At 41.7% G+C, this 23,839-nt stretch overlaps 1 protein-coding gene across 1 annotated transcript in view; it reads left to right on the forward strand.

The window, feature by feature from the left end:
• ELP1 (elongator complex protein 1) overlaps nucleotides 1-22,685 on the forward strand; it is a 45,065-nt gene extending 22,380 nt beyond the window's left edge. The window contains exons 22-36 of the mRNA XM_015813816.1: nucleotides 1,580-1,717; nucleotides 3,488-3,573; nucleotides 6,141-6,289; nucleotides 7,249-7,372; nucleotides 8,115-8,212; nucleotides 9,555-9,756; nucleotides 13,000-13,061; nucleotides 14,536-14,598; nucleotides 14,697-14,757; nucleotides 15,026-15,139; nucleotides 16,040-16,151; nucleotides 17,563-17,690; nucleotides 19,502-19,656; nucleotides 20,973-21,051; nucleotides 21,782-22,685. Of these exons, the coding sequence (XP_015669302.1) occupies nucleotides 1,580-1,717; nucleotides 3,488-3,573; nucleotides 6,141-6,289; nucleotides 7,249-7,372; nucleotides 8,115-8,212; nucleotides 9,555-9,756; nucleotides 13,000-13,061; nucleotides 14,536-14,598; nucleotides 14,697-14,757; nucleotides 15,026-15,139; nucleotides 16,040-16,151; nucleotides 17,563-17,690; nucleotides 19,502-19,656; nucleotides 20,973-21,051; nucleotides 21,782-21,849 (1,639 nt within the window). The 3' untranslated portion in view covers nucleotides 21,850-22,685. The remainder of the gene's footprint in view (nucleotides 1-1,579; nucleotides 1,718-3,487; nucleotides 3,574-6,140; nucleotides 6,290-7,248; nucleotides 7,373-8,114; nucleotides 8,213-9,554; nucleotides 9,757-12,999; nucleotides 13,062-14,535; nucleotides 14,599-14,696; nucleotides 14,758-15,025; nucleotides 15,140-16,039; nucleotides 16,152-17,562; nucleotides 17,691-19,501; nucleotides 19,657-20,972; nucleotides 21,052-21,781) is intronic.
• Nucleotides 22,686-23,839: the final 1,154 nt, after the last annotated feature.

The raw sequence follows: 23,839 nt of genomic DNA on the forward strand, positions 1-23,839 counted from the left end.
AAAGAGACCTCTTGGCTTTTTTAAATGCATGAATATGCAAGACACAATTAGATTCCATCCAACTCCGGCAAATATTTAATATGATGAGTGAGGTTGGCATAAGTTAAAACTATATGAAGCGAAAAAGAACAAAATAATCTGGACTATCCATAGGAATTGAGGCAAAGTTCCCCAGTTGAAATGCCATTCATATATGCTGGATTAAAAATCTAGCATTACTGCCTTCCCAGCCAATGATCATGTTAAGAGTTATGATCCAGTGTATCGAGAGGGACTTGGGTTGAGGAATGCAAGGCTAGATTAGTGAAGAGAAGAAATGGAATATTTTGGTTGAAACTTATCGTTTGGGAATAATGGGGAAGTTATCAAAGTAAATATTAAAGAGAGAATTCTGTTTCTATAACATTTAAATATATTTAATTTCTGAACCAAGATTTTGCAATCTGCCCAAATTCTGCAAATTTGTTTACTTTTCTCGTAACTTTTGTGATTTCTTCTGTGATTCTCTTACTTGAATAGAAGTAAAACTGAAAGATGATATGAGTGAGGCTGAAATTCTTTTCTCTGTCTATTGGCTTGGCTTGTGAGATATTTGTAGGTTTGGTTCCACTTTTTCAAGAAAACTATGGATGTTCTAAGGCAGGGCTTTTCAACCAGTGGTACGGGTACCACCTGTGGTACATTGGCACCTGGCAGGTGGTACGTGACCATCTTAGAAAAGTGGTAGCGGGGGAGGGGAATGAGCTGAACCGGTGGCAGCACCGCACAAGCCTGAGCAAGAGATGGCTGGAGCTGCAGGGCTGTCAGGGCTCAGTGGAAGCACCAGGATCAGCGCCAGGCTCCAGCTGGAGCTCGGCGCTGATCCTAGAGTTTCTGCTGAGCCCTGAAGAAGCACTGATCAGCTGGAATGTTGCAGCATCTCCAGGGTCTTGTGATTTACATTCAGATGCTTGGCAACTGATTCATATTTATGACTGTCACAGTGTCCCAGGGTCATGTGAAGTGACCAAAACCTTCTGCAACCACCCAGCAGATGGGGGAAATAAAAACCAAACACCCCCCACCCCACCTCTGCTGCCAATCCTCAACAGAAATGCTCACAACAATGAAAACCTCGGACAGGAGGAAGAGCGCCGCCGGGTGGGCAGGCAGGTGTCTTGCTCAGCTGTGGCTTGGGGGGCACTTTTTTCAGTGCCATTGTAACTTCGGACAGTCACTAAGCGAGCTGTTGTAAGTCGAGGACTACCTGTACTTTATCACTTTTTTCCTTTTTTTTTTTTTTTTTGGTCATCAAGTTTTTGACACCTTGCTAGGCGACTGGTGGTACTTGGATGTTGCTATATCCTAAAAGTGGTAAAATGGGTGAAAAGTTGAAAAGCCCTGTTCTAAGGGATAGGAATTGTATTAATAAAAGCTGAGTTTTGTGACCAAACACTTTGTTTCTTATTTTTGAGGAACCATAGCATATAGTTGGCTCTACCAAATATTTTTAGTTAATATTATTGCCTGACACCATTACATTGTGTTTACATATATTTGCTTTGTAAATATAGTAAGATAATTTTTTCCCCTTTCCTAGAGAAGAAGATTTCACAAAAACAATGTACCCCCCTCCAGAGCCTACTGGTGTCAATGAATTGCATTGTTCCAATAATAAAAAGATTAATCTCATCTGTGATGCCATGAGACAAGCAATGGAGAACATCAGTGCAACTAAGTAAGGGACATAAAATTACAAAACATCTACATATACAAAGGCAGTATCAGTACACTATCACATTTTTAACAAGTGGTAACAAAGCCCAGGATGCAGCCCCACATTTAGGGAAAGTCTTAATGATGGTCCTCCTTCAGAAAGCAGCTCAAGTGCAAGAGTTATGAAAAGGGAAGACATATCTCTCTTTCCTCACTCTTTACAGGTGATGGACCTTCACCAATTGAAAAAGAGAGAATGGTACTTCTGACTTAAAGAGTAGGAAGGGTATTGTGTCTCTTTTCTGTCTATCAAGACATGCTGCATTCATATATGCTATTGTGCCAGACTTTTAAAATAGTTCTCCAATTTTCAACACATAGATAATTCAACCACATTTTCAACTGGGAAATTGTGGACAGTTTCAATCAAGTCAAATTCAAAACTGCTAAGAAGTTCCTGGAAATTTGGCATTCTAACCATCAGCCACCAACAGATGTATAGAGATGAACTCCATCTACATGCCATTTAAAGATGTAACCAAAACTCCAAGGAAGACAGCCCAGAGCACCTCATCCCTAGCAGTCAACATTCAAATAAGCAGGAAACGGCGGCAGATAAACAAAAGATAGTACTAGTCAATGAACCATTAAAGAATACTGGAATTGGAATACTGCATCCAGTTTTGGTCACCACGATGTAAAAAAGATGTTGAGACTCTAGAAAGAGTACAGAGAAGAGCAACAAAGATGATTAGGGGACTGGAGGCTTAAACATATAAGGAACGGCTGAGGAAATTGGGTATGTCTAGTTTAATGAAGAGAAGGACGAGGGGGGACATGATAGCAGTGTTCCAGTATCTCGGGCTGCCACAAAGAAGAGGAGTCAAGCTATTTTCCAAAGTGCCTGAAGGCAGGACAAGAAGCAACAGGTGGAAACTAATCAAGGAGAGAAGCAACCTAGAACTAAGGAGAAACTTCCTGACAGTTAAAACAATTAACCAGTGGAACAACCTGCCTCCAGAAGCGGTGAATGCTCCAACACTGGAAATTTTTAAGAAAAGACTGGACAGCCATTTGTCCGAAATGGTATAGGGTTTCCTGCCTGAGCAGGGGGTTGGACTAGATGACCTCCAAGGTCCTTTCCAACTTTATTATTATTATTAGTGGTGGTGGTGGTGGTGGTGGTGTTGAAGGGCAAACTCCTATACATGCACAGGCAGCAAACGCCGCTCTTCCATACACTGATGATGTTACCTCGCTTAGTGATTAAATGTGAACAGCATAAGTGTCTAACCTTTTGGCTTGCCTGGGCCGCATTGAGCGAAGAGGAATTGTCTTGGGTCGCATACAAAATATGTAATACAATTAATACAATTAAATAACAAACTTATTTGTTATTTACAAATAACTTATATGTAATACAATTAATACAATTAAATAACAAACTTCCTTTAAAAGTTTACAATCTTGTGGGGCCAAGTTACTGGCTGTCTAGGATCGCACACATTGATGCAAGCCAATGCCTGTTCAGAATGGAAAGTAGGTTTGGAAAAAGAAAACGAGGCCTTTTTTCCAGGTTAATAGCTCAATGATGGTCCTGCAAAATTCTGTTTGTTTTATTGGTCTCTAAATCAAATAGCCATTTTTAAACATTTCTGGATTGACTTCCAATAGAATTCAGTAGCAATCCTAAATCAGTCAGAATTGTCATGAGAGAATTTTTTTAAAAAAAAAATCCCAAACCCTCAAGTTCCCCATTTTAACTCTTTCTTTTTCTTTCTGGACTCCTTAGGTACTGCTTAGCCATACTGACTTCTCATGTCAAAAAGAGTCCTCCAGAACTGGAAACAGCCCTGCATAGAATTCGTCAGCTTCAAGGTGCAGTATTAGATTGTTTAGTTGAACAGAACTCTTATGACTACTTAAATCATAATTCAAATAATTCAGTGTGCTAGAGCAGTGGTTCTCAACCTTTTTAATGCCATGACCCCAACCGGTCGTAAGTCGAGGACTAAACCGGTCGTAAGTCGAGGACTAAACCGGTCATAAGTCGAGGACTACCCAACCAGTCGTAAGTTGAGGACTTTCCCTGCCCGGGAGCGCCGTGCATGCGTTGTTCCGCCCCCTGCGCTGGCCGAGGCGTAGCTGGCAAGCGGCAGAGACGGAGCAGGCCGACCACCAGCTGGCCCAGCCCAAGGGAGGTAAGGCACCTGCCGGAAAAGGGGAAAAAAATGGACAAAAAAATGGCGGACAGCCTTGCTTGGCGACCCCCGTGAAATGGTCGATCGACCCCAAATGGGGTCCCGACCCACAGGTTGAGAACCACTGTGCTAGAGCATACCTTCTCCCCAATTTCAATTTTGTTGTATGTGAGTAAGTAAACATCAGGAATGGAGATTCAAATGACAGCCAAATTAATATTGTGATTTATTCTACTCAAGCAAGGCAGATTAATAAGCCAGTACACACACACACACACTAAATATACAATGTGTAGCTTTATGCTTTTCTATTTTATTCTTTGAACTATGGTTTACAAACATTATCAAATTACTGAGTGACATAAATCTATATTGCATAGAGAATAAAGATGAACGAAGGCAATTCGGAAATAAACCTCCATTTGGTTATCAATGACAGACACTCGCAGATACAGAACTTTTATTATACACATTAGAAAACTACAACATTACATTACTTTTCGACATAATCGCCATTCAAATTGAGGCACTTGTCATAACGTCTTTCAAATTCCTTAGTAGTAGTCGTTCAGCACCAAATCTGGGCTATGGGGGGGTAGTGATGAAAAACATCCCAACGGAACTGCTTCAGAAGTTATTGGGTGCATCTACCGTTCTACGGGCGAGCATTATCATGAACCAACCCCACACCAGAAGTGGTGCCATAGAAAATCCCGCCAAATGTGAAGATGCCAAAGGAGTATTGCAAGTGAAGTTAATGGAGCGTGGTTCGACCATCAATTCAGAAGTCTACTGTGAAACGTTAAGAAAACTCAGACGAGCCATCCATAACAAGCGTCAAGGCATGCTGACTTCCGGTGTTGTGTTGGTTCACAATACTTGCCCGCACACCGCTAGATGCACTCAAGAACTTTTGAAGCAGTTCCGTTGGGATATTTTTGATCACCCCCCCCCCCATATCCCAGAATTGGCACTGAGCGACTACTACTAAAGAATTTCAAACTTTATAAAACGTTATGACAATTTTCTCAATTTGAATGGCGATTATGTCAAAAAGTAATGTAATGTTGTAGTTTTCTAATGTGTATAATAAAAGTTCTGTATCTGCAAGTGTCTGTTATTGATGACCAAACGGAGGTTTATTTCTGAGTTGCCCATGTGTGTGTGTGTGTGTGTGTGTGTGTATACTGCTCACAAAAATAAAGGGAACGCAAACTCCTTCAGTTCCATGGTAAAATGTTCCCTTTATTTTTTTGAGCAGTATATATTTTAAAAAATCTGCTAAAAAGTAGACAGATGGACAGATAACACACATCTTCATATATACTGTAAATCTAAAGTATTGCCAAAAGTCAGAATTCCAGATTGACTGACAAGGGAGAGGTATGGTGGAATGGGAATAGAGTAGAGAGGGAAAAAATTTCTTCAGGGCTCCAGTGATAAGTGGTCGGGATTCTCCAAGTAATGGTATTATTGACTATCCATAATTCTGATGAAGGGGTAAGATTGCCTGTCAGACAAGTAAAGAGCAAATTGCCCTCTTATGCACCTCCTTACACATATTGCTGTTGTGGATCTGCTCACTGAAAAGGTGAACATCATTTCAAAGGCCAGTGTGGCCATTCAGATTTTTGACACAAGGCAACATCATCAAGCTAAAGCAACAGAGCTTAGACCAGTTTCCCACTACTGAGTTAGAATGTCTTCATAGGATCATCAAGCCATCACTGAAATGATTTAATACCTTTACTGTGACTTTGGCACAAGAGTGTTCAGTAATTCTGGAAGATGCTAAAATGGAGATGACCTTATTTTTCTTTGGTTCATTCAATGCCCAGTCACTCAAAGCAAGGTACCGATGAAGTCCAAAGTATCTCCTAGGATGCTGTTTTTACTGTAGAGTAGAAATTGAAACTTGGTTTTCACTTCCTTCCACACAAGATATCTGCCAGGTTAAAGGCATTCCCTACAAACCCTATATGGAAGAGGATAGGAAAAAATAGCAGGAATTGATAACTGGCAGTTCTGATTCAAGGATGTAATCACTACAAAAGGAGAAAGCATTTCAATATATTTATCGGAGAAGTAACCTCTGCATTGCCTATTGCTCTTTTGCCCAAAGTTAGAGTTTGCTCTGTTTTTTCTGGGTAAGGTTTTGCTTTTTCAGCATTGAATTCTTGAACACTGAACCCATATGGTACATGGAAGCAATGCCTGGCTTTTAATTAAAATTAATCTTAACAGGACAGACGTCAGAAACAATTGAATCTGTCAGAGTAGAAGAAGCATTGAAATACCTGCTGTATCTGGTGGATGTCAGTGAACTGTATGATTATTCACTGGGGACATATGACTTTGATTTAGTCATCATGGTTGCTGAGAAGTCTCAGAAGGTAGGATTGGATCCTATTCCGAATCCATAGATCTTGATCTAGCTATGTTATGAGAAAAATTGTGAAAGGCATTCAAGAACTGCCACCACCACCATCGCCACTCAATCTCTTCAGCATTTATAAAATACAGAAACTTGTACATTAAGTCCAAGTCTTAAAAAATTACCTGTTTTTCAGGATTGCTTGTTCTGTTGCTCAGCCACATTATTCCATTTTATTGGCCATTTGGCTATTTAATTAGATTGTCAGCAATGGCTCATTCTTCTGGCTGAATGTGCATATGAGAGGCAAAGAGAGAGAGAGAGAGAAAGCACATTTGTGGTTTCCATAATATCAAAAGTACCAGTGTGGTGTCATCAACAAACCATATATGATTTCATAGCTAATAGAAAAAATTACAGGTAGTCCTCGACTTACAGTGGTTCATTTAGTGACCGTTCAAAGTTACAACAGCACTGAAAAAAGTGACATGACTGTTTTTCAGTTAGGGCCTTTCCAGTCTCCCCATGATCACGTGACCAAAATTCAGATGCTTGGCAACTGGTTCATCCCAGGGTCACGTGATCCCCTTTTGCAACTTCCTGACAAACAAAGTCAATGGGGGAGCCGAATTCACCTAACAACAGGGTTGTTAACTTTTCAACTGCAGCGATTCACTTAACAACTGAGGCAAGAAAAGTCATAAAATGGGGCAACATTCACTTAAATGTCTCACTTAACGACAGAAATGTTGGGCTCATTTGTGGTCGTAAGTGAGGACTACCTGTGCCAACGAGCAAAATGAAGAACGAGAGAAATGGTTCAGAAAACAACGTCAAATGTGTTTGTAACAAATAGCAGAAATTAGAGTTTGGTGCCCCCCCTCCCTTGATGCGAAGATAAGCATGCTATTGCAATGTTTTTTAACTACTCTGGCAATTCAGGCCTAATACCGGTCATTTTTATTTATTTATTTGCAGGATCCTAAGGAATATCTTCCGTTTTTAAACAAACTTAAGAAAATGGAAATCAATTATCAGCGATATTCAATAGACAAATATTTGAAGCGATATCTGAAGGCTCTCTACCACCTTAGTAAATGTGGTAGGTACATTGGAAATGTGACACTCCCCCCCCAGACAGAAAGTCATGAATAAGCAACACTTTTTTTTAAGCATTATAATACTGCTTGGAAATGACTGAAAATGCTGGTGGTCAACCTTTTTTGTAAACGTGATAGGGCAGTCACCGAGGAAAGGCTCTGAACCCATGGAAGAGCATGTATGCTGCCCATCGCTGCTTTAGGGAAGGTTTTGAATCAGCTCACTGGAAACTGTGAGGAGAGAATTAGTAAAGAGGGAGGAGATATTTTCAGGCCAATAGGTATGTTTGGAATATTGAGGATGGATCCCTGTCGGGGACTCCTGCATTAAAAAAATGGTTGCCGGGGAGATGTAGAACATAAAACCCCACGAATTACAAGATGAGTCAGCTCCCCCAGTTGCTTCTAGCTTCTTCTTTGTTTAAAAGATCTGGGGGGGGGGGAGTTTAATGGATAAGTGGTTGCCAAGGGAGATGCAAGTAATTTGAGCCTTCAAAAACCACAGGTCTGCTATATTTGTACTACGCAGTCAACCAGATTTGAAAAAAGAAAACGAAAAGATTTAAAGTATGTACGACACGATTCGGAGTGCAAACCGTTGAAGCTGTTTCCTGGATTTGGGCAACTTACAAGTTGCAGTTTCAAATAAAACGGTCATCCCAGTGAACCCAAACTGGGTCCCACAGACCTATGAAAAGCTTTGCCTCTTCAGTGTCAGAAGAAAATGTCTGTTGTTTTTCTCAGGCTCAGAACATTTTCCAGAGCTCCTCAATTTGGTGGTTGACCAGAATTTGTATAACGAAGCCCTCAAGCTCTATTTGCCAGGCACACAAGAATACAAGGTACACAAATACTTTTCCATCCATCTTTATTTGCTGTCCTTTACCGATGAGAGCAGGCTGCTTGCATTCGAGTCATAAAATACACGCTGCACATTGGCAGGTATCTTTCTCTGAATATTTCCTTTGTTTATCAAACCCAGAGTACTTTCCCTAGGGCCTAGACATTCCTCTTACATAAAGTTTGGTTTGTGATTTCAGGTTCATGTAAGCTTTTAAATGCGATCTATTGCCTTTCGGATAAGAGAAGAAATCTGATCGGCAAAAGGGTTCCCTTCGAAATCTGCCAGGGATTCCTCATTAAAAGGTTTCGTAAAGCAAAATGAATCCTCTGATAGTTTTTCCATGCATAGTGTTGCATCAGTCTTCCCCCGAATGTGCAGTGGAAGGACTAGCAAAATGCAAAAATATAGCTCTGGCACACCTTCAGACGCTTCCCAATCTCGCCTACACAGAGGGTAGATAGCCTGTGCAGCTCCTTTGGCAGATGAGTAACAGAACGCTCACTTTACAATTCCACTTACACATCTGCCCATTGTCTAGAACAGGGCTTTTCAACCAGTGGTACGGGTACCACCTGTGGTACATTGGCACCTGGCAGGTGGTATGCGACCATCCTAGAAAAGTGGTAGCAGGGGAGGGGAGTGAGCTGAACCGGTGGCAGCACCGCACAAGCCTGAGCAAGAGATGGCTGGAGCTGCAGGGCTGTCAGGGCTCAGCGGAAGCACCAGGATCAGCGCCAGGCTCCAGCTGGAGCTCGGCACTGATCCTGGCGCTTCTGCTGAGCCCAGAAGAAGCACCGATCAGCTGGAATGTTGCAGCATCTCCAGGGTCTTGTGATTTACATTCAGATGCTTGGCAACTGATTCATATTTATGACGGTCAGTGTCCCAGGGTCATGTGAAGTGACCAAAACCTGCTGCAACCACCCAGCAGATGGGGAATAAAAACCAAACACCCCCCCGCCCCACCCCCGCTGCCAATCCACAACAATGAAAACCTCGGACAGGAGGAAAAGCGTGGCCGGACGGGCAGGCAGGCGTCTTGCTCGGCTGTGGCTTGGGGGGCACTTTTTCAGTGCCATTGTAACGTCAAACAGTCACTAAGCGAACTGTTGTAAGTCGAGGACCACCTGCGCTTTATCACTTTTTCCCTTTTTTTTGTGGTCATCAAGTTTTTGACACCTTGCTAGGCGACTAGTGGTACTCGGATATTGCCATATCCTAAAAGTGGTACAATGGGTGAAAAGGTTGAAAAGCCCTGGTCTAGAAAAACAGCCAAGAACAATCAGCTCTTTGATCTGAGACAAGGCCCAGGACCATTTCCCTGTAACTATATTTTGCAGACCATCAGCTATGCCTATGGAGAATATTTAATCCAGAAGCATCTCGCCGGACAAGCTGGGCTGATCTTCTTCCGATGTGGTGCCTTTGAGAAAGCTCTGGATGCTTTTTTGATCAGTGGCAACTGGCAGCAGGCCCTTTGTGCAGCTGCTGAACTTTGTTACACTGAAGACAAGCTGGCCAGCCTGGCAAGGAGTATGGCAGGTGAGCATCCATGTTATCCTAAACCTCTCTCTCTCCTTTCCAAATTTGGTATTCCCCATCTTTTTATTTGTATTATCTTTTTACAGTTTATTTTCCTTTCCAAAAGCATGAAGGTGGTGGTTAAAAATGCTGTTCATTCTCAATAGATAGTACAATTGACGTGCATGGCAGAATCATTTAAGAACCAGAGGAAGAAAAAGAGGGGAATGTACTCTGAGGAACTCTGGGGAATTGGGGAGGCCTGGAAAACAAAGATAAATATCTGCAAACAGATGAACCCACTGCTAAACTTGCAATTAGTTCCACGAAGTTAATTTTGCTTGTATATCGATCAACACAGAAAAACCCATTCAAACTGTGACGTAGCCAAAGGCATCTTACCTGTCATGTCTTATTTATTTATTTATTCATAGATTTATATGGCTTTATATGGCCGCTCATAGGTTTATATATGACTCAGTATATGACTCAGGGCAGCTAACGGTGCTAAAAATGATAAAAGCATATGCGAAAACAAAAATATAGCAGACAAGGAGTTATAAAAAAAAAACACAATGGCAGTCAAAACAACCAGGAGACGGGGCTCATTACACACCCAGGGCCTCAGGCTTGACCACAGAGCCAGGTTTTCTTGTGCAAGGCCTACAGGGATGGCCCAGTCTGATCTCCAAAGGGACGATATTCCAATGAGCGGATGCCAAGACAGAAAAGTGTCTTTTCCTGGGGCCTGATAACTGGCATTCCCTGCCCTCTCTTGCCTGACCAGATAGGACAGGTAGAAACAGCCGGAGAAAGATGGTCCCATAAGCAGTGCTTTTTTTTCTAAAAAAAAAAAAAAAAAGGTGCCGGAACTCACACACATCATACAACTCGCCTTGCCTACCCTACAAGGTTCCATCCAAAAAAGGTGCCAGAACTCCGTTCTGGGTGTTCTATGAGAAAAAAAAGTCCTGCCCATAAGTAACCCGGTTTCGAGCCATGGAGGGCTTTAAAGGTGACTACTAGGACCTTGAATTGCACCTGGAAGCATACCGGTCGCCATGCAACCCACACAACAATGGCGTCACATGCTAAAATACAAGACCCACTAACTGCCTGTGTCACTATACAGGTAGATCTCGACTTCCAGCAGTTCTTTTAGTGACCGTTTGAAGTTACAATGCCACTGAAAAAAGTGACTTATGACCATTTTTCACACTTGGTGACCATTGTAGCATCCCCACGATCACGTGATTTACTTTCGGACGCTTGACAACTGGTTCATATTTATGACAGTTGCAGCATATCCCGGAGTCATGTGACCGCCTCTTGCAGCCTTCTGACACGCCAAGTCAATGGGGAAGCTAGATTCACTTAGCAACCAGGTTACTAACTGAACGATTGCAGTGATGCACTTAACAACTGTGGCAAGAAAAGTCCTAAACTGGGATAAAACTCACTTAGCACATTTCTCACTTAGTAACATAAATTTTGGGCTCAGTTGTGGTCGTAAGTTGAGAACTCCCTGTACTTGCTGAAGTTTCTGAATGCATTTCGGTGGCAGCCCTAGGTAGAGTTTGTGGCAGAAGTCCAATCTAGAGATCACTAGGGCAGGGCTTTTCAACCAGTGGTACGGGTACCACCTGTGGTACATTGGCACCTGACAGGTGGTACGCGACCATCCTAGAAAAGTGGTAGCAGGGGAGGGGAATGAGCTGAACCGGTGGCAGCACCGCACAAGCCTGAGCGAGAGATGGCTGGAGCTGCAGGGCTCAGTGGAAGTGCCAGGATCAGCGACAGGCTCCACCTGGAGCTTGGTGCTGATCCTGGTGCTTCTGGTGAGCCCTTAAGAACTACCAATCAGCTGGAAAGCAGCACTGATCCTGATGCTTCTGCTGAGCCCAGAAGAAGCGCCGATGTTGCAGCATCTCCAGGGTCTTGTGATTTACATTCAGACGCTTGGCAACTGATTCATATTTATTTATGACGGTCACAGTGTCCCAGGGTCATGTGAAGTGACCAAAACCTGCTGCAACCACCCAGCAGATGAGGGAATAAAAACCAAACACCCCCCACCCCACCCCCGCTGCCAATCCTCAACAGAAATGCTCACAACAATGAAAACCTCGGACAGGAGGAAGAGCGCCGCCGGGCAGGCAGGCAGGCAGGTGTCTTGCTCGGCTGTGGCTTGGGGGGCACTTTTTTCAGTGCCATTGTAACTTCTAAGAGTCACTAAGCGAACTGTTGTAAGTTGAGGACTACCTGTACTTTATCACTTTTTTCCTCTTTTTTTGGTCATCAAGTTTTTGACGCCTTGCTAGGCGACTGGTGGTACTCGGATGTTGCCATATCCTAAAAGTGGTACAATGGGTGAAAAGGTTGAAAAGCCCTGCACTAGGGTATGAGTGACCTTGAGGAAAGCCTCCCAGGGAGTCCACGGGAGCCCATTAATCTCCACCTGTGACTGAAAGCTTGGAAATTATAGCAGAAAACTACTTTTTGTTTGGTCCTTCCCAAACAGCAACCTTGCCTGACTTCTGAAGATGTTTTTTTAGCACTAGCCAAGTATGACATGGGGCTCAGGTGTTGAGAGAGAAGATGCACGCTCTCTTCAGCTGATGTAAGCCACCATCTCTAAGCCTCAGCAACTCTTTGAACCAGCTCTCTCCCTGGGACTGTATAGCTGAGGTAGAGTGATACCCTTTCGGGTACCTGTTGCCAAAGTATAAGAATAGGGACGAGTGATTGAGAAGCTACCTTTGTTTCAGAGGCTTTTACCAACTTGAAATACTATAGAACAGTGGTGGCGAACCTATGGCACGGGTGCCAGAGGCGGCACTCAGAGCCCTCTCTGTGGGCACGCGCACCGTCGCCTCAGTCCTAGGCCTTCAGCTGGGTTTTATAAAACCTTTTCACTTTAGGCCTCCGTTGCCGTGTACAAAAAAAAAAGGTTCGACCAATCAGTCAATTTCAACTTCTCACAGGAAAAAAAAAGATCTTGCAAATTTGGAATTGATTGATTGAACTTTTTAGGCCCACCCAGTCTGCTGTTACCACCGCAGCCACGCCCACCCAATGGGCCACACCCACCCGGCACTCGACGATGCATAAGTGGGTTTTGGGTTGCAGTTTGGGCACTCGGTCTCTAAAAGGTTCGCCATCACTGCTATAGAAGCACCACGTCTTTGCTTCTCTTTTAGGAGAGGAAAAAATAGCCTTTTAAAAATCTTGCTTTCTCTCTCCTGAATACTTTCCTTCTTTCAGGAAGACTTACTGAAAAGAGAAAATATGTCGATGCAGCAGTTCTTCTGGAACAATATGCCAAGGTATAGTTCCTATTTTACTCCCTTTCATTTGTTCTGTTTCTGATCCGCTTTTTTATCTGGGGTTTTCCATCCATGCGTCTCTCTCTATATATATATAGCAAACCACAATGATGCCAGAATGATGACATCACCACCCAAGTGCTGTCATTCTGTACTTGTGGCCCAACATTTGACATGGCTATGTCAATCGTAGTATTTGCATCTGTGACATTATTTCTAGAGTCCTATTTTTCTGTCATTATTTCCAGAATCCCATTTTCCCTTGTATCTTTAGCCTGGATTTGAAAATAGAAAGTGAACAGTGAGCAGCAGCGGGTTGCTTCTTCCCCCAACAATTAGATGTAAATCAAAACACCTGCAGCTGTGTCTTCTGTTTGTAAACACCATGATTTGTCTACCATGTCTCTGGACAAGTTTCCTATTGTGTAGGACCCCCATGTCCTCTTCTAGCTACAGCCAAATGTATACACTTCAGAGTGTTGAACCCTGTTGCTTAATGGCACCAAATTTATTATGAAAACCTCTTCATCCATGCCACATCTGTTTATGTGACAAAGCTATCAGTAAATGACTGGCAATATAAGTATTGCTAAAGTATTGTTAGTTGCTATCCTAAAGATTTAACCCACCTCATAAAATTAGCTCGATATCTCAAAGTCCTGTGAAGGATACCAGATAAGAGAAAAACAAGAGCTGGTTCAGGCATGTATGGCTAGAAATAGATTTAATTAGAGGCATACCTCATCCGAGGCTCTTGAATAGCACTATGGCTGAGTTGACGTGGAAAGATAGACGCATTTGGAACATGAAGTTATATCTGCTCTAGTTGTTCATTGATGCAGAATATTACCTGCAATGTAGTGATAACGCTACAGGAGAAAATTACAAAGTATGAAGAGCCCCAAATAGAAATAGAACGACTGTGGCAAAAGAAATCAAAGATAATACCAATGGCAATAGGCACCTTGGGTACATCCCATGACAGTGCAGGAGACCTCTCCCTATAGATACTCAAATGTGGAAACTCAGTATCATATACACTTAATTAGCATTGACTCTAGAAGCAGGGGTAGGCAACCTTGGCTCTTTTATGACTCGTGGACTTCAACTCCCAGAATTCCTGAGCCAGCATGGCTGGCTCAGGAATTCTGGGAGTTGAAGTCCATGAGTCATAAAAGAGCCAAGGTTGCCTACCCCTGCAGTCTAGACCATCCCGACACAGTTCATATGGTTTACATGAAATCATCAGGTTCAAGTACATTTACTTCAAACATGTCCCATTTCATGAATGTTGATGTATACATATGAACCTGCTCTTAAACGTATGAATACTAGGAGGTCAAGCAGAGTACTCACTGTGTATTAGGAATACTACAGAATGCTACTTTTTCTTTTCTGCTAGCAGGATTCGAGAGAGAGAAACATTTGATTAGTTAGCAAAATGGCCATAAATATTTGATTTACCCTCTTCCAGGACTATGAAGAGGCCATCCTGCTTCTTTTAGAAGGAACTGCCTGGGATGAAGCCTTGAGAATAGTAAGATTCCTGAAACTGTTGAATTCTTTCCGTTATCTGTTGGAAAGTGTTGTGTTTTGTTTTGTCAGAGAGGTTTATTGTTTTGTTTTCCATTTCAGATTTACAAATATAACAGGACTGATATTCTAGAGACCAACTTCAGGCCATCTCTGTTGGAAGGTAAGGCTGAAACCTGACTTCCTGAGCGCTGATACGTGCGTGGAAGTATGAGTTTAATGAGATTCAAATTAGGTGAAGGGAGAAGCATGTTGGTCTGAGATAAGGACATATAAAGGGATATTGCAGAATTTTGTCTCTGGGCACAAAGAACATCTAATCTTGATCTTGATTTTTTTTTTTTCATTGTTCATTGCCAAATCAAAGTTTTTAAGGTGTCTGCTCCAGCTGCAGATGTATAATTTTCCTTTTACTGTGATCGCCTCTCTAGCTCAAAAAAATCATTTGGCGTTCTTGGAAACACAGAAAGCAGAATTTTCCCGCCATCGCAAGCGCCTTTCCGTGGTTCGAGAGCTTAAGCAGCAAGCCCAGAATGAGCTTCTAGGTAATGTATTTCAATGGAATTGTGTTTTGTGACACTAATTCATAGAAAGCTCCTTGTTAGTGCCTTAAGATAAGAGCAGGAACTTCAGAGACTACTTCAGCAAAATAATAGAACTTTACATTTTTGGTTTCTACTAGTTATGAAGTGCTACACCAGTGAGATTGTGGGGAGGCTGGGAAAGCAATGGTAAGACCACTGATTTAAACATTCAGGAGATAGCCGTGAATCAGTTGGCAACTGATCTCATACAATGGCAGTTTAGCCTAGATCAGGGGTAGGCAACCTTGGCTCTTTTATGACTCGTGGACTTCAACTCCCAGAATTCCTGAGCCAGCATGGCTCAGCTTGGAAACCTCTCCCTTTCCCCTCAGCATGGCTGGCTCAGGAATTCTGGGAGTTGAAGTCCACAGGTCATAAAAAAAGTCAAGGTTGTCTATCCCTGGCCTAGATGGAAACAAATTGAGGAAGAAGTGTTTTAAATCACTCAAATCACTCAACAAAGTATTTGAACTAAAGTTGTCAGGAATATCTGCCATACATCCAGAGGAATAAGATGCTGGACTAGATAGAACTCATTCATTCATTCATTCATTCATTCATTCATTCATTCATTCATTCATTCATTCATTCATGCATCTTATTAACTAAGAGATCAAAGTTCAGATTGCAATTCTGAACATTCCACATCAGGGATCACTTCACATCAGGGACCCTAGGTCTAGTCTTACCTTTTCCCTTGGTTTCACCTTCCTTGGATGCACCTGAAACATTGCAGAATGTTTCTGAAACAGTCAAAAAAAGTGCTGTTGAAATGAAGTAGTGAGAGGGGAATTTATTTAGCGGATAAGATGTGCATGTTTTTTTCCCCCCTTTATTGATCAAAATCACTCATTTTTGCAGATCACGAAGCGTCAAATTGTCCTGAATCGGATCTCTTTTCTGATACCAGCAGTTTGGTGACAGCCAGTGACACAAGTTCCAAATATACTCACAGTAATTCAAGAATATCTGCGTATGTTACTTTGCCTTATCTTAGCTTTGGTGTACAATAGTTTGACTGCCATTCATGTCCCAAGTGGAAAATGTTGGAATTTCATTGGTCTCCAGATATAAAGACTGCCTTTCTTAGATCTCCCTTTCCTACCTGGACTCCACTGGGAGATTGATGACCAAACAGGCTGCAAAGCAACTTCTCTTGGCCCCTTAGAGGCCCGCAACATTAATCATTAACATTAAACATTTTCACCTGCAAGAAAAACAATTTTAGAATTTTGAGTTGGTAAGAGTTGGAGAGAGAAAATTTCACATTTTAAAAAATAATCTCCTTTAGGAATTCAGTATAATGTCGTAAGAGAATATGCCATCTATACGCATGAAATCTTTTTGCTGAATCTATGATAAAGGCTGACCATATATGAAGAGGTGTTGAAGTGTACGGCTAATGACATGCCTCCAGTTCTCAGATCATGGGTGTACAGAGAGATAACGAAGAGACAGGGATAAAAATAATTCCTTTGTTGATGCTGTTGCCATTAATTGGAACCAGAGATTACATTTCCCCCCAAAAGAGAAAGATATAAAAATGCTTCAGTCTCTGGCAATAATCGCAGTTAATAGTGAAACAAGAAGGAAAATGGATAAATTTCATTCCAAACTTTACACTCAGAGCTAAGTGTTCTTGACATTGTAAACAAGGCTCTTTGAACGAGGTGAATTCATATATATGAGGATGTGAGCAGGCATTTCTTCACTTCATTAAAGTAGCTTATTTTTTTGAATGTGAATGCACCCACTTCAAATGATGTTCTGCTTATCTGCACAGTGTAAATCTGCTTCTTTGTGACTACATATGTATTCAGTTTGAATCTCCTTTATTTTCCCTTTATAAAAATCCAGAATTTGATTGTAGTATATCTGGGTAATGTTATTTAATTTATGATTTTGTTTTTATAAACCTGTAACCAGCTCTGGGAAGTGAAGGGGGGAGGGGTGGGAGGGAGGGAAGTGGGATATTGTATGGAAAATTATTTAAAACTTTTAATAAAAAAAAAATAAATCCAGAATCAAAACTTGCTGCCCATAGAAAACAAGCATACTAGGAGAAAAGGTTTTTATCCTTCTCCTGATGTGCAACTTTTCCATTTTCAGGAAAGGAAAGGGTTTGCATTTGGAGGGAGCAGAGCTAGCTTAAGGCGCTCATCTTGTCCTATAAATTCCATCTGCAGTCTGAAGTAATACAAACCAGGCGTACCATTTTAGGATGAGACTTCCATCATCCAATTTAACCCATGTGCAAGTGCAAAAATACTTACCAGATCAAATGTTTACAAACTGTCCTTCCCCCCATCCCTTTAGTCTCTCTCTACATTTCTCCACTGCTACCTGGTCAGCTCATTTTGCAGATGCTGTTTGTTCTATTGTAGGCGTTCCTCAAAGAACCGTCGCAAGGCAGAACGCAAGAAACACAGTCTGAAGGAAGGAAGTCCCTTAGAAGATGTTGCACTTTTGGAGGCTTTAGGGGAAATAGTTCGGAATATTGACAATTTGAAAGGTTAGTTGCAAAGGTTGGCTCTTCAAATTTTGGACCTGGCTCAGAAAAACAGCCCTAAAGGAGATCAGGAAAAGAACTGATGGAGATGTCCAAAATCAGGGCCTGATGGTCATGTCTAGAGAGATTCCAAATGTTGATCTTTGCCAGTCTTGGGGTAATAGGGAGTTGCACAAAAGGCTGCCTTCCTCACCAGATGAGCCTAATTACCAAATCCACATATCTAAACCAAGTTTGTAAATGGGATAACAATTTGTGAATACTTAATTGTTAATGCTAATTTATTTACTTATTTGCTTGTTTATTAGATTTTTATACCACCTTATTACTTTATAAGTAACTCAGGGTGGTGAACATACCTACTATTCCTTCCTCCTCCTATTTTCCCCACAACAACAACCCAGATGGCTTTCACGCTTAAGGTGGGACTAGAATTTACAGTCTCCTATGAATTCTTCACCATTACTCCAAACTGGCTCTCATTTTCTTCTCACTTTTAGAATTTTCTGGTATGATAGTAGTCTTAAATAATGATTAGGGGACTGGAGGCAAAAACACATGAGGAACGGTTGCTGGAATTGGGTATGTCTAGTTTAACGAAGAGAAGGATGAGGGGGGACATGTTAGCAGTGCTCCAATATCTCAGGGGCTGCCACAAAGAAGAGGGAGTCAAGCTATTCTCCAAAGCACCTGAAGGCAGGACAAGAACGGATGGAAACCGATCAAGGAGAGAAGCAACCTAGAACTAAGGAGAAATTTCCTGACAGTTAGAACAATTAACCAGTGGAACTACCTACCTCCAGAAGCGGTGAATGTTCCAACACTGGAAGTTTTTAAGAAGAAACTGGACAGCCATTGTCTGAAATGATATAGGGTTTCCTGCCTGAGCAGGGGGTTGGACTAGATGACCTCCAAGGTCCCTTCCAACTTTATTATTATTATTATTATTATTATTATTATTATTATTATTATTACAGATTAATCTTTAAAAAATGGCTGCAAATGAGCTATTTTTTAAAAAAAACAGTGCTGAGGAGATAAAACATAATGATAGTTCTCACTCTCTTGTCTTTTATTGCACTTTGGTTCTCTTTTACTTGTCCTCGTTCCTGAATATAATCAGGCCTGTAATCACTACTTTGATGGCAGAATAGCATAAGAGAAATGGTGCACAGGGGCGCGTTGGCTTAGCAGTTAAAGACACTGAGCTTGTCAGCTGGAAGACTTGACAGCCTGTGTTCAAGGCCTGAACGCTGCGCAACAGGGTGAGCTCCCATTCATTGTCCCAGCTCCTGCCCACCTAGCAACTCTAAAGCAAGTAAATGCGAGTAGATAAATAGATAACCACTTCGGTTGGAAGGTAACAGCATTCCATGCGCCTTTGGCGTATAGCCAGGCGGGCCACATGACCATGGACAATGTCTTCAGATAATGCTGGAGGTGAGCACCATGCTCATATATAGTTTGCTTCCCATTCATCTCAAGAACTCTGGAACCACTGGATAGAATGCTGGAACTTTCTAACTTATTAGCCCTGTCAGCCGATAGTGTTATTTTTAGAATGTAGGACATTTCTAAATACACTTTCCAGAATGTCTCTAGAGGAACCAAGCCCTACAGCAATCTCCAGGACTGTTGTTCTGAAATCAGTGAGTTTGACCGGATAGATACAGCTTATGCCTATATCCCTGAAAGGGGGTGTGTGTCATTATTTTCAACCTAGAGGGCATGGAAGAAAGAGGTTTATTTTCTTTGTGTACCCTTTTAAAATGCATTTTAAACTTATTAGAGTGAGATCTTTTTTTCTCCCCAAGGTGAGATACACAGTATTTTAAGGCACCTAGTCCTGTATAGCTATGATGAGCAAGCCCGGGAATTGCAACAGGCCTTTGAGGATACCCTTCACTTGATGGAGAGCTCCCTGCTTGAAATCTGGAGCCCAGACTTGCAGCACATCCCAGCCAACCCAGTAAGACATGAATTCCAGTGTGTGCCCCCTTGGTACTCTCACTGGCGCACTGTATTTACACTGTTTCGTTTTGAAAAAAAAGCGTTCTTAAGGAGATCGCTTTATTTGAAGAAAAATCAGATGCAGCAAAAGTATTCACCAGGAGTGTATCCATGAGGGGGGGAGGGAAGGTCAAGAGGAGGCAAACGACAAAACCAGCATCAAGTTGCCTGCTTTACTCTGGATATGCACTGTGATATTGCATGCATGTACAAAATGGGAAGAGCTTATGGTGCAACTGCATATGCCACTACTTTGGCCTAGGGCAGGGGTAGGCAACCTTGGCTCTTTTATGACTCATGGACTTCAACTCCCAGAATTCCTGAGCCAGCCATGCTGAGGGGAAAGGGAGAGGTTTCCAAGGTGAGCCATACTGGCTCAGGAATTCTGGGAGTTGAAGTCCACGAATCATAAAAGAGCCAAGGTTGCCTACCCCTGGACTAGGGAAGATATGGTACCAGTTTAGGTTCTTTACTCTCATTGCATTTTATTTTTAAAAAAAATCATGGCTGTACCTGATAATGGGTTGTTGTGGGAGTTGAATTTATTAAGGGTAAGACCCAGCTATCAATAATGTGCTGTACAGCCCAGTATATAGCAATTTTATTTACCTAATTTCTTTTTAAGGGAATGCCATTTCACGGGTTTGTGTCAAGAAATCTGTTACTGCCAGGAAGATGATGTATATATGAGGGTAGGTAGTCCTTGATTTGTTTAGCAACCGTTCAAAATTATGATGGTGCTGAACAAATGATGCTTGAGGTTCTGCCTGTCCCAGCATCTCTATGTCATATGATCACAATCCGGGCACTTGGCACACCCCTCATCCACCCATGCCACACCTCTTGCACTTCCCTTGAACTCTTGCGCACCCTCATTGATCTTCCCCTACACACCCTCTCGCTTCCTCCCCCACTGACCCGCCCACTGACCTGGGACTTACAACTTCCTGTCAGCTTCTTCACTGACTTTGGTTGTGGAAAGTCAACCAGACGTTGCCTCACCTAACAACAATGGGATTTAATTAATGACAGCTACTGGGACGCAGGGTTTTTTGTTATTAACAACACAGTCACCTTATATGACTATCACTTTAAGCATGGTCCCAATTGCCGTCATGAATCAAGGACTACTTGTAAATTCAAAGCAGGTGCAAGAGTGGGTTGGGAAACAAAATCAGGTTATAATTCTCCTGTTTGTTCCATAGGGAAAATGATGGTTTTCTGGTATTGTTATTCTAAATAAATCAACATGTTACTAATTCCTTGCAATTTTAGATCCTGGGTCCCAATTCCACTGCTAATAGCATAAGTGCTGCCTATACACAACAGAAAGTGATGGCTCCTATAGTACGCGGTAAGACAGATCATGTAGTTTACAAATTAATTACAATTTAAATGTGCGTGTGTGTTGCATGGAACCTGTTACTGTCCTAATATTAACTTACCATGAAAAAAAGTTGATTTTGCCCATTTACAATATGAAATGGAATTGGAAACCAAATTTATTTAAATTATTTATTGAACTTTCTATTTCACAGCAGTGACTGAGCAGCATACAAATGAAATATTATCATCAGCTCTTCAAATACGGCTCACTTGTGGGCTGATCATTCCGGCTTTTTGTAATTCTCAGCTGCCAAAAACTGATCAAAAAATAAAACTTGTCCCCCACTTGCAAGAAAGATTACTTTATGAAGTACGGAGGGAGATTGCGAACTTTAGAAATTGAGCAAAACCCTTCCTTGCTTACTTATGCGCCTCGCCCAGGGTCTAGCATTCGAGTTTTGAACCCAGTCCCTAGATTTGGTACCATGAAGCATGCCATTTAGGAAAGCTCAGAATTGAGCTTGCTGTTTTAGGTAGCAAAGGAATAAAATTTTAGTTTATTCTTCATTGATTTCAAGTAGCAGACAAAGCATAGGACTATTTTCACAGTGGTACGTTTCTTTTTATCTCATTTGTGAGGTTTTGCTAATTTTTTTTGTCAGAATGTTTACATAAGTATACTGTAATATCTGTTCCTTTTGCTTGTTTGTTTGCTTATCTTATTTGTAGGATTATCTCTTGCTTTTTCTTTCTCTTAGATCCAGAGGTCTTTGTTGCTCCCAAACTCAACAAAAACACTCAGTGGAAGCTTACTCTTCTCCAATAAACTCAGTTCCACAGCTATTGTCGGGATGAAGATCTCTGTACAGGTAGTCCTCACTTACCAACAGTTGGGACCAGGAACTCCATCACTAAGCGATGCAGTCACAGGGTGTGATGTCAGTTGACCATGCCAACTTACAACAGCAGTTCCAGCAGTCCCAGTTTCCATCATTAGGTGAATCCTGCATTGTCACAGCATCCTGTGGTCATGTAATCACTATTTGTAACCTCCTGCATTGACTTTGCTAACCAGAAGCTGGCAGAGAACGTTGCAAATTCTGTAGGACCCTGCAATGTCATAACTGCGAGTTGATTGCTAAGCACCCAAATTGTAATCATGTGACCACAAGAATGCTGCAATGGCCATAACCATGAGGACTAGTCATAAGTCCTTGTTCAGCACCACTGAACGAGTGGTTATTGAGTGAGGGCTACCTGCATTTAAGTACTGTTTCTCATCATGTATCCTTTAAGTGAAGGATGAATTGGCTCACAAAGCAGTGTAAATTCACCTTGCCCCTGTGTATGTCTGATCATGGGCTTCCTTCCACTTTTTTTCTCCCAACATAGTCTTTATAACCAGATAGCAACCACTCAGCTTGTTATTGTAAATTATTTTTAATATGTTGCTTTGAACTCTCCAAACTCTTTTTTGCAGTTTAATATCTGATCTTTGGAGCACTTTAATTTTTTAGGGATTTTTTTTAAAGATATACAACTCACTATAAGATTTTTATTAATATATTAAACCCTGTTTTGACAAATTGAATATTGATGGAACATTCTTTTTCTGAGAACAAAGGAGAAAGTCGGGGGTTAATAAAGTTTTGTTGTAACGTTTTTCTTTGAATCTCTCACCTTTGATTTTCTACATAGTGAGACTCATAAAATACTGGAACACTTACTGAGTACACGGTCCTTTTCTGGAAACAGAGTTTCCAGTGACTGAATCCGATATATGAGCAGACATGTTCGTGTGGGAATATTAATCACTGCCTATTTGTATTTTGAATAAAGGGTGCATATTACAAATATCGTGGATTGCAATTTCATAACTCTGCAACCTCTAAAGAAGATTTATGCATGGCCAACATGTACGTTTGCCATTGAAAATCTGACTTTATTTTTAAAAGAAATCTCACAGCTGTTAAAGTTGCTGGGATATAGTTAAAAGCATACAGCTAGCGCAGTGATGGCGAACCTTTTAGAGACCGAGTGCCCAAATTATGCATCGTCGGGTGCCGGGTGGGTGTGGCCCATTGGCTGGCTGTGGCCCATTGGCTAGGTGTGGCCCATTGGCTGGGTGTGGCCAATTGGGGTGTGGCCCATTGGGTGGGCGTGGCTGCGGTGGTAACAGTAGACTGGGTGGGACTAAAAAGTTCAATCAATCAATTCCAAATTTGCAAGATCTTTTTTTTTCCTGTGAGAAGTTGAAATTGACTGATAGATTGAACCTTTTTTTTTGCACACGGCAGCGGAGGCCTAAAGCGAAAAGGTTTTATAAAACCCAGCTGAAGGCCTAGGACTAGGGCGATGGCGCGTGTGCCCACAGAGAGGGCTCTGAGTGCCGCCTTTGGAACCCGTGTCATAGGTTCGCCATCACTGAGCTAGCGCAAGGATGAGGCTTAACAATTCTGCAGAAACCACACTACTGAAATTCATGAGATATATTGGTATTTTAAGGTGCTACATCATCATTATCATTATTATTATTATTATTATTATTATTATTATTATTATTATTATTATTATTATTATTATTATTTGCAAGACTACTTAGAGCAATCCCTCTGGGAAGTAAAACTCCAGTTGTCTATTCTACTGCTTTTTTTTTTTCCTTTGGTAAGATAGACACTGATTTTCAGGAATACATATAGCAAATGTACAATCCTAATTTATTCAAGACAGTTCGGTTCAGTTCAGTGAAGCTTACTCTGGGATGAATGAATGAAGAAGTGCAGTTGCTGGCTCTCCGCCTAGATCATCTAATTCAG

The sequence above is a fragment of the Protobothrops mucrosquamatus genome, unplaced genomic scaffold (assembly GCF_001527695.2).
Source record: "Protobothrops mucrosquamatus isolate PMUCROS unplaced genomic scaffold, P.Mucros_1.0 scaffold198, whole genome shotgun sequence".
Lineage (NCBI taxonomy): Eukaryota > Metazoa > Chordata > Lepidosauria > Squamata > Viperidae > Protobothrops > Protobothrops mucrosquamatus.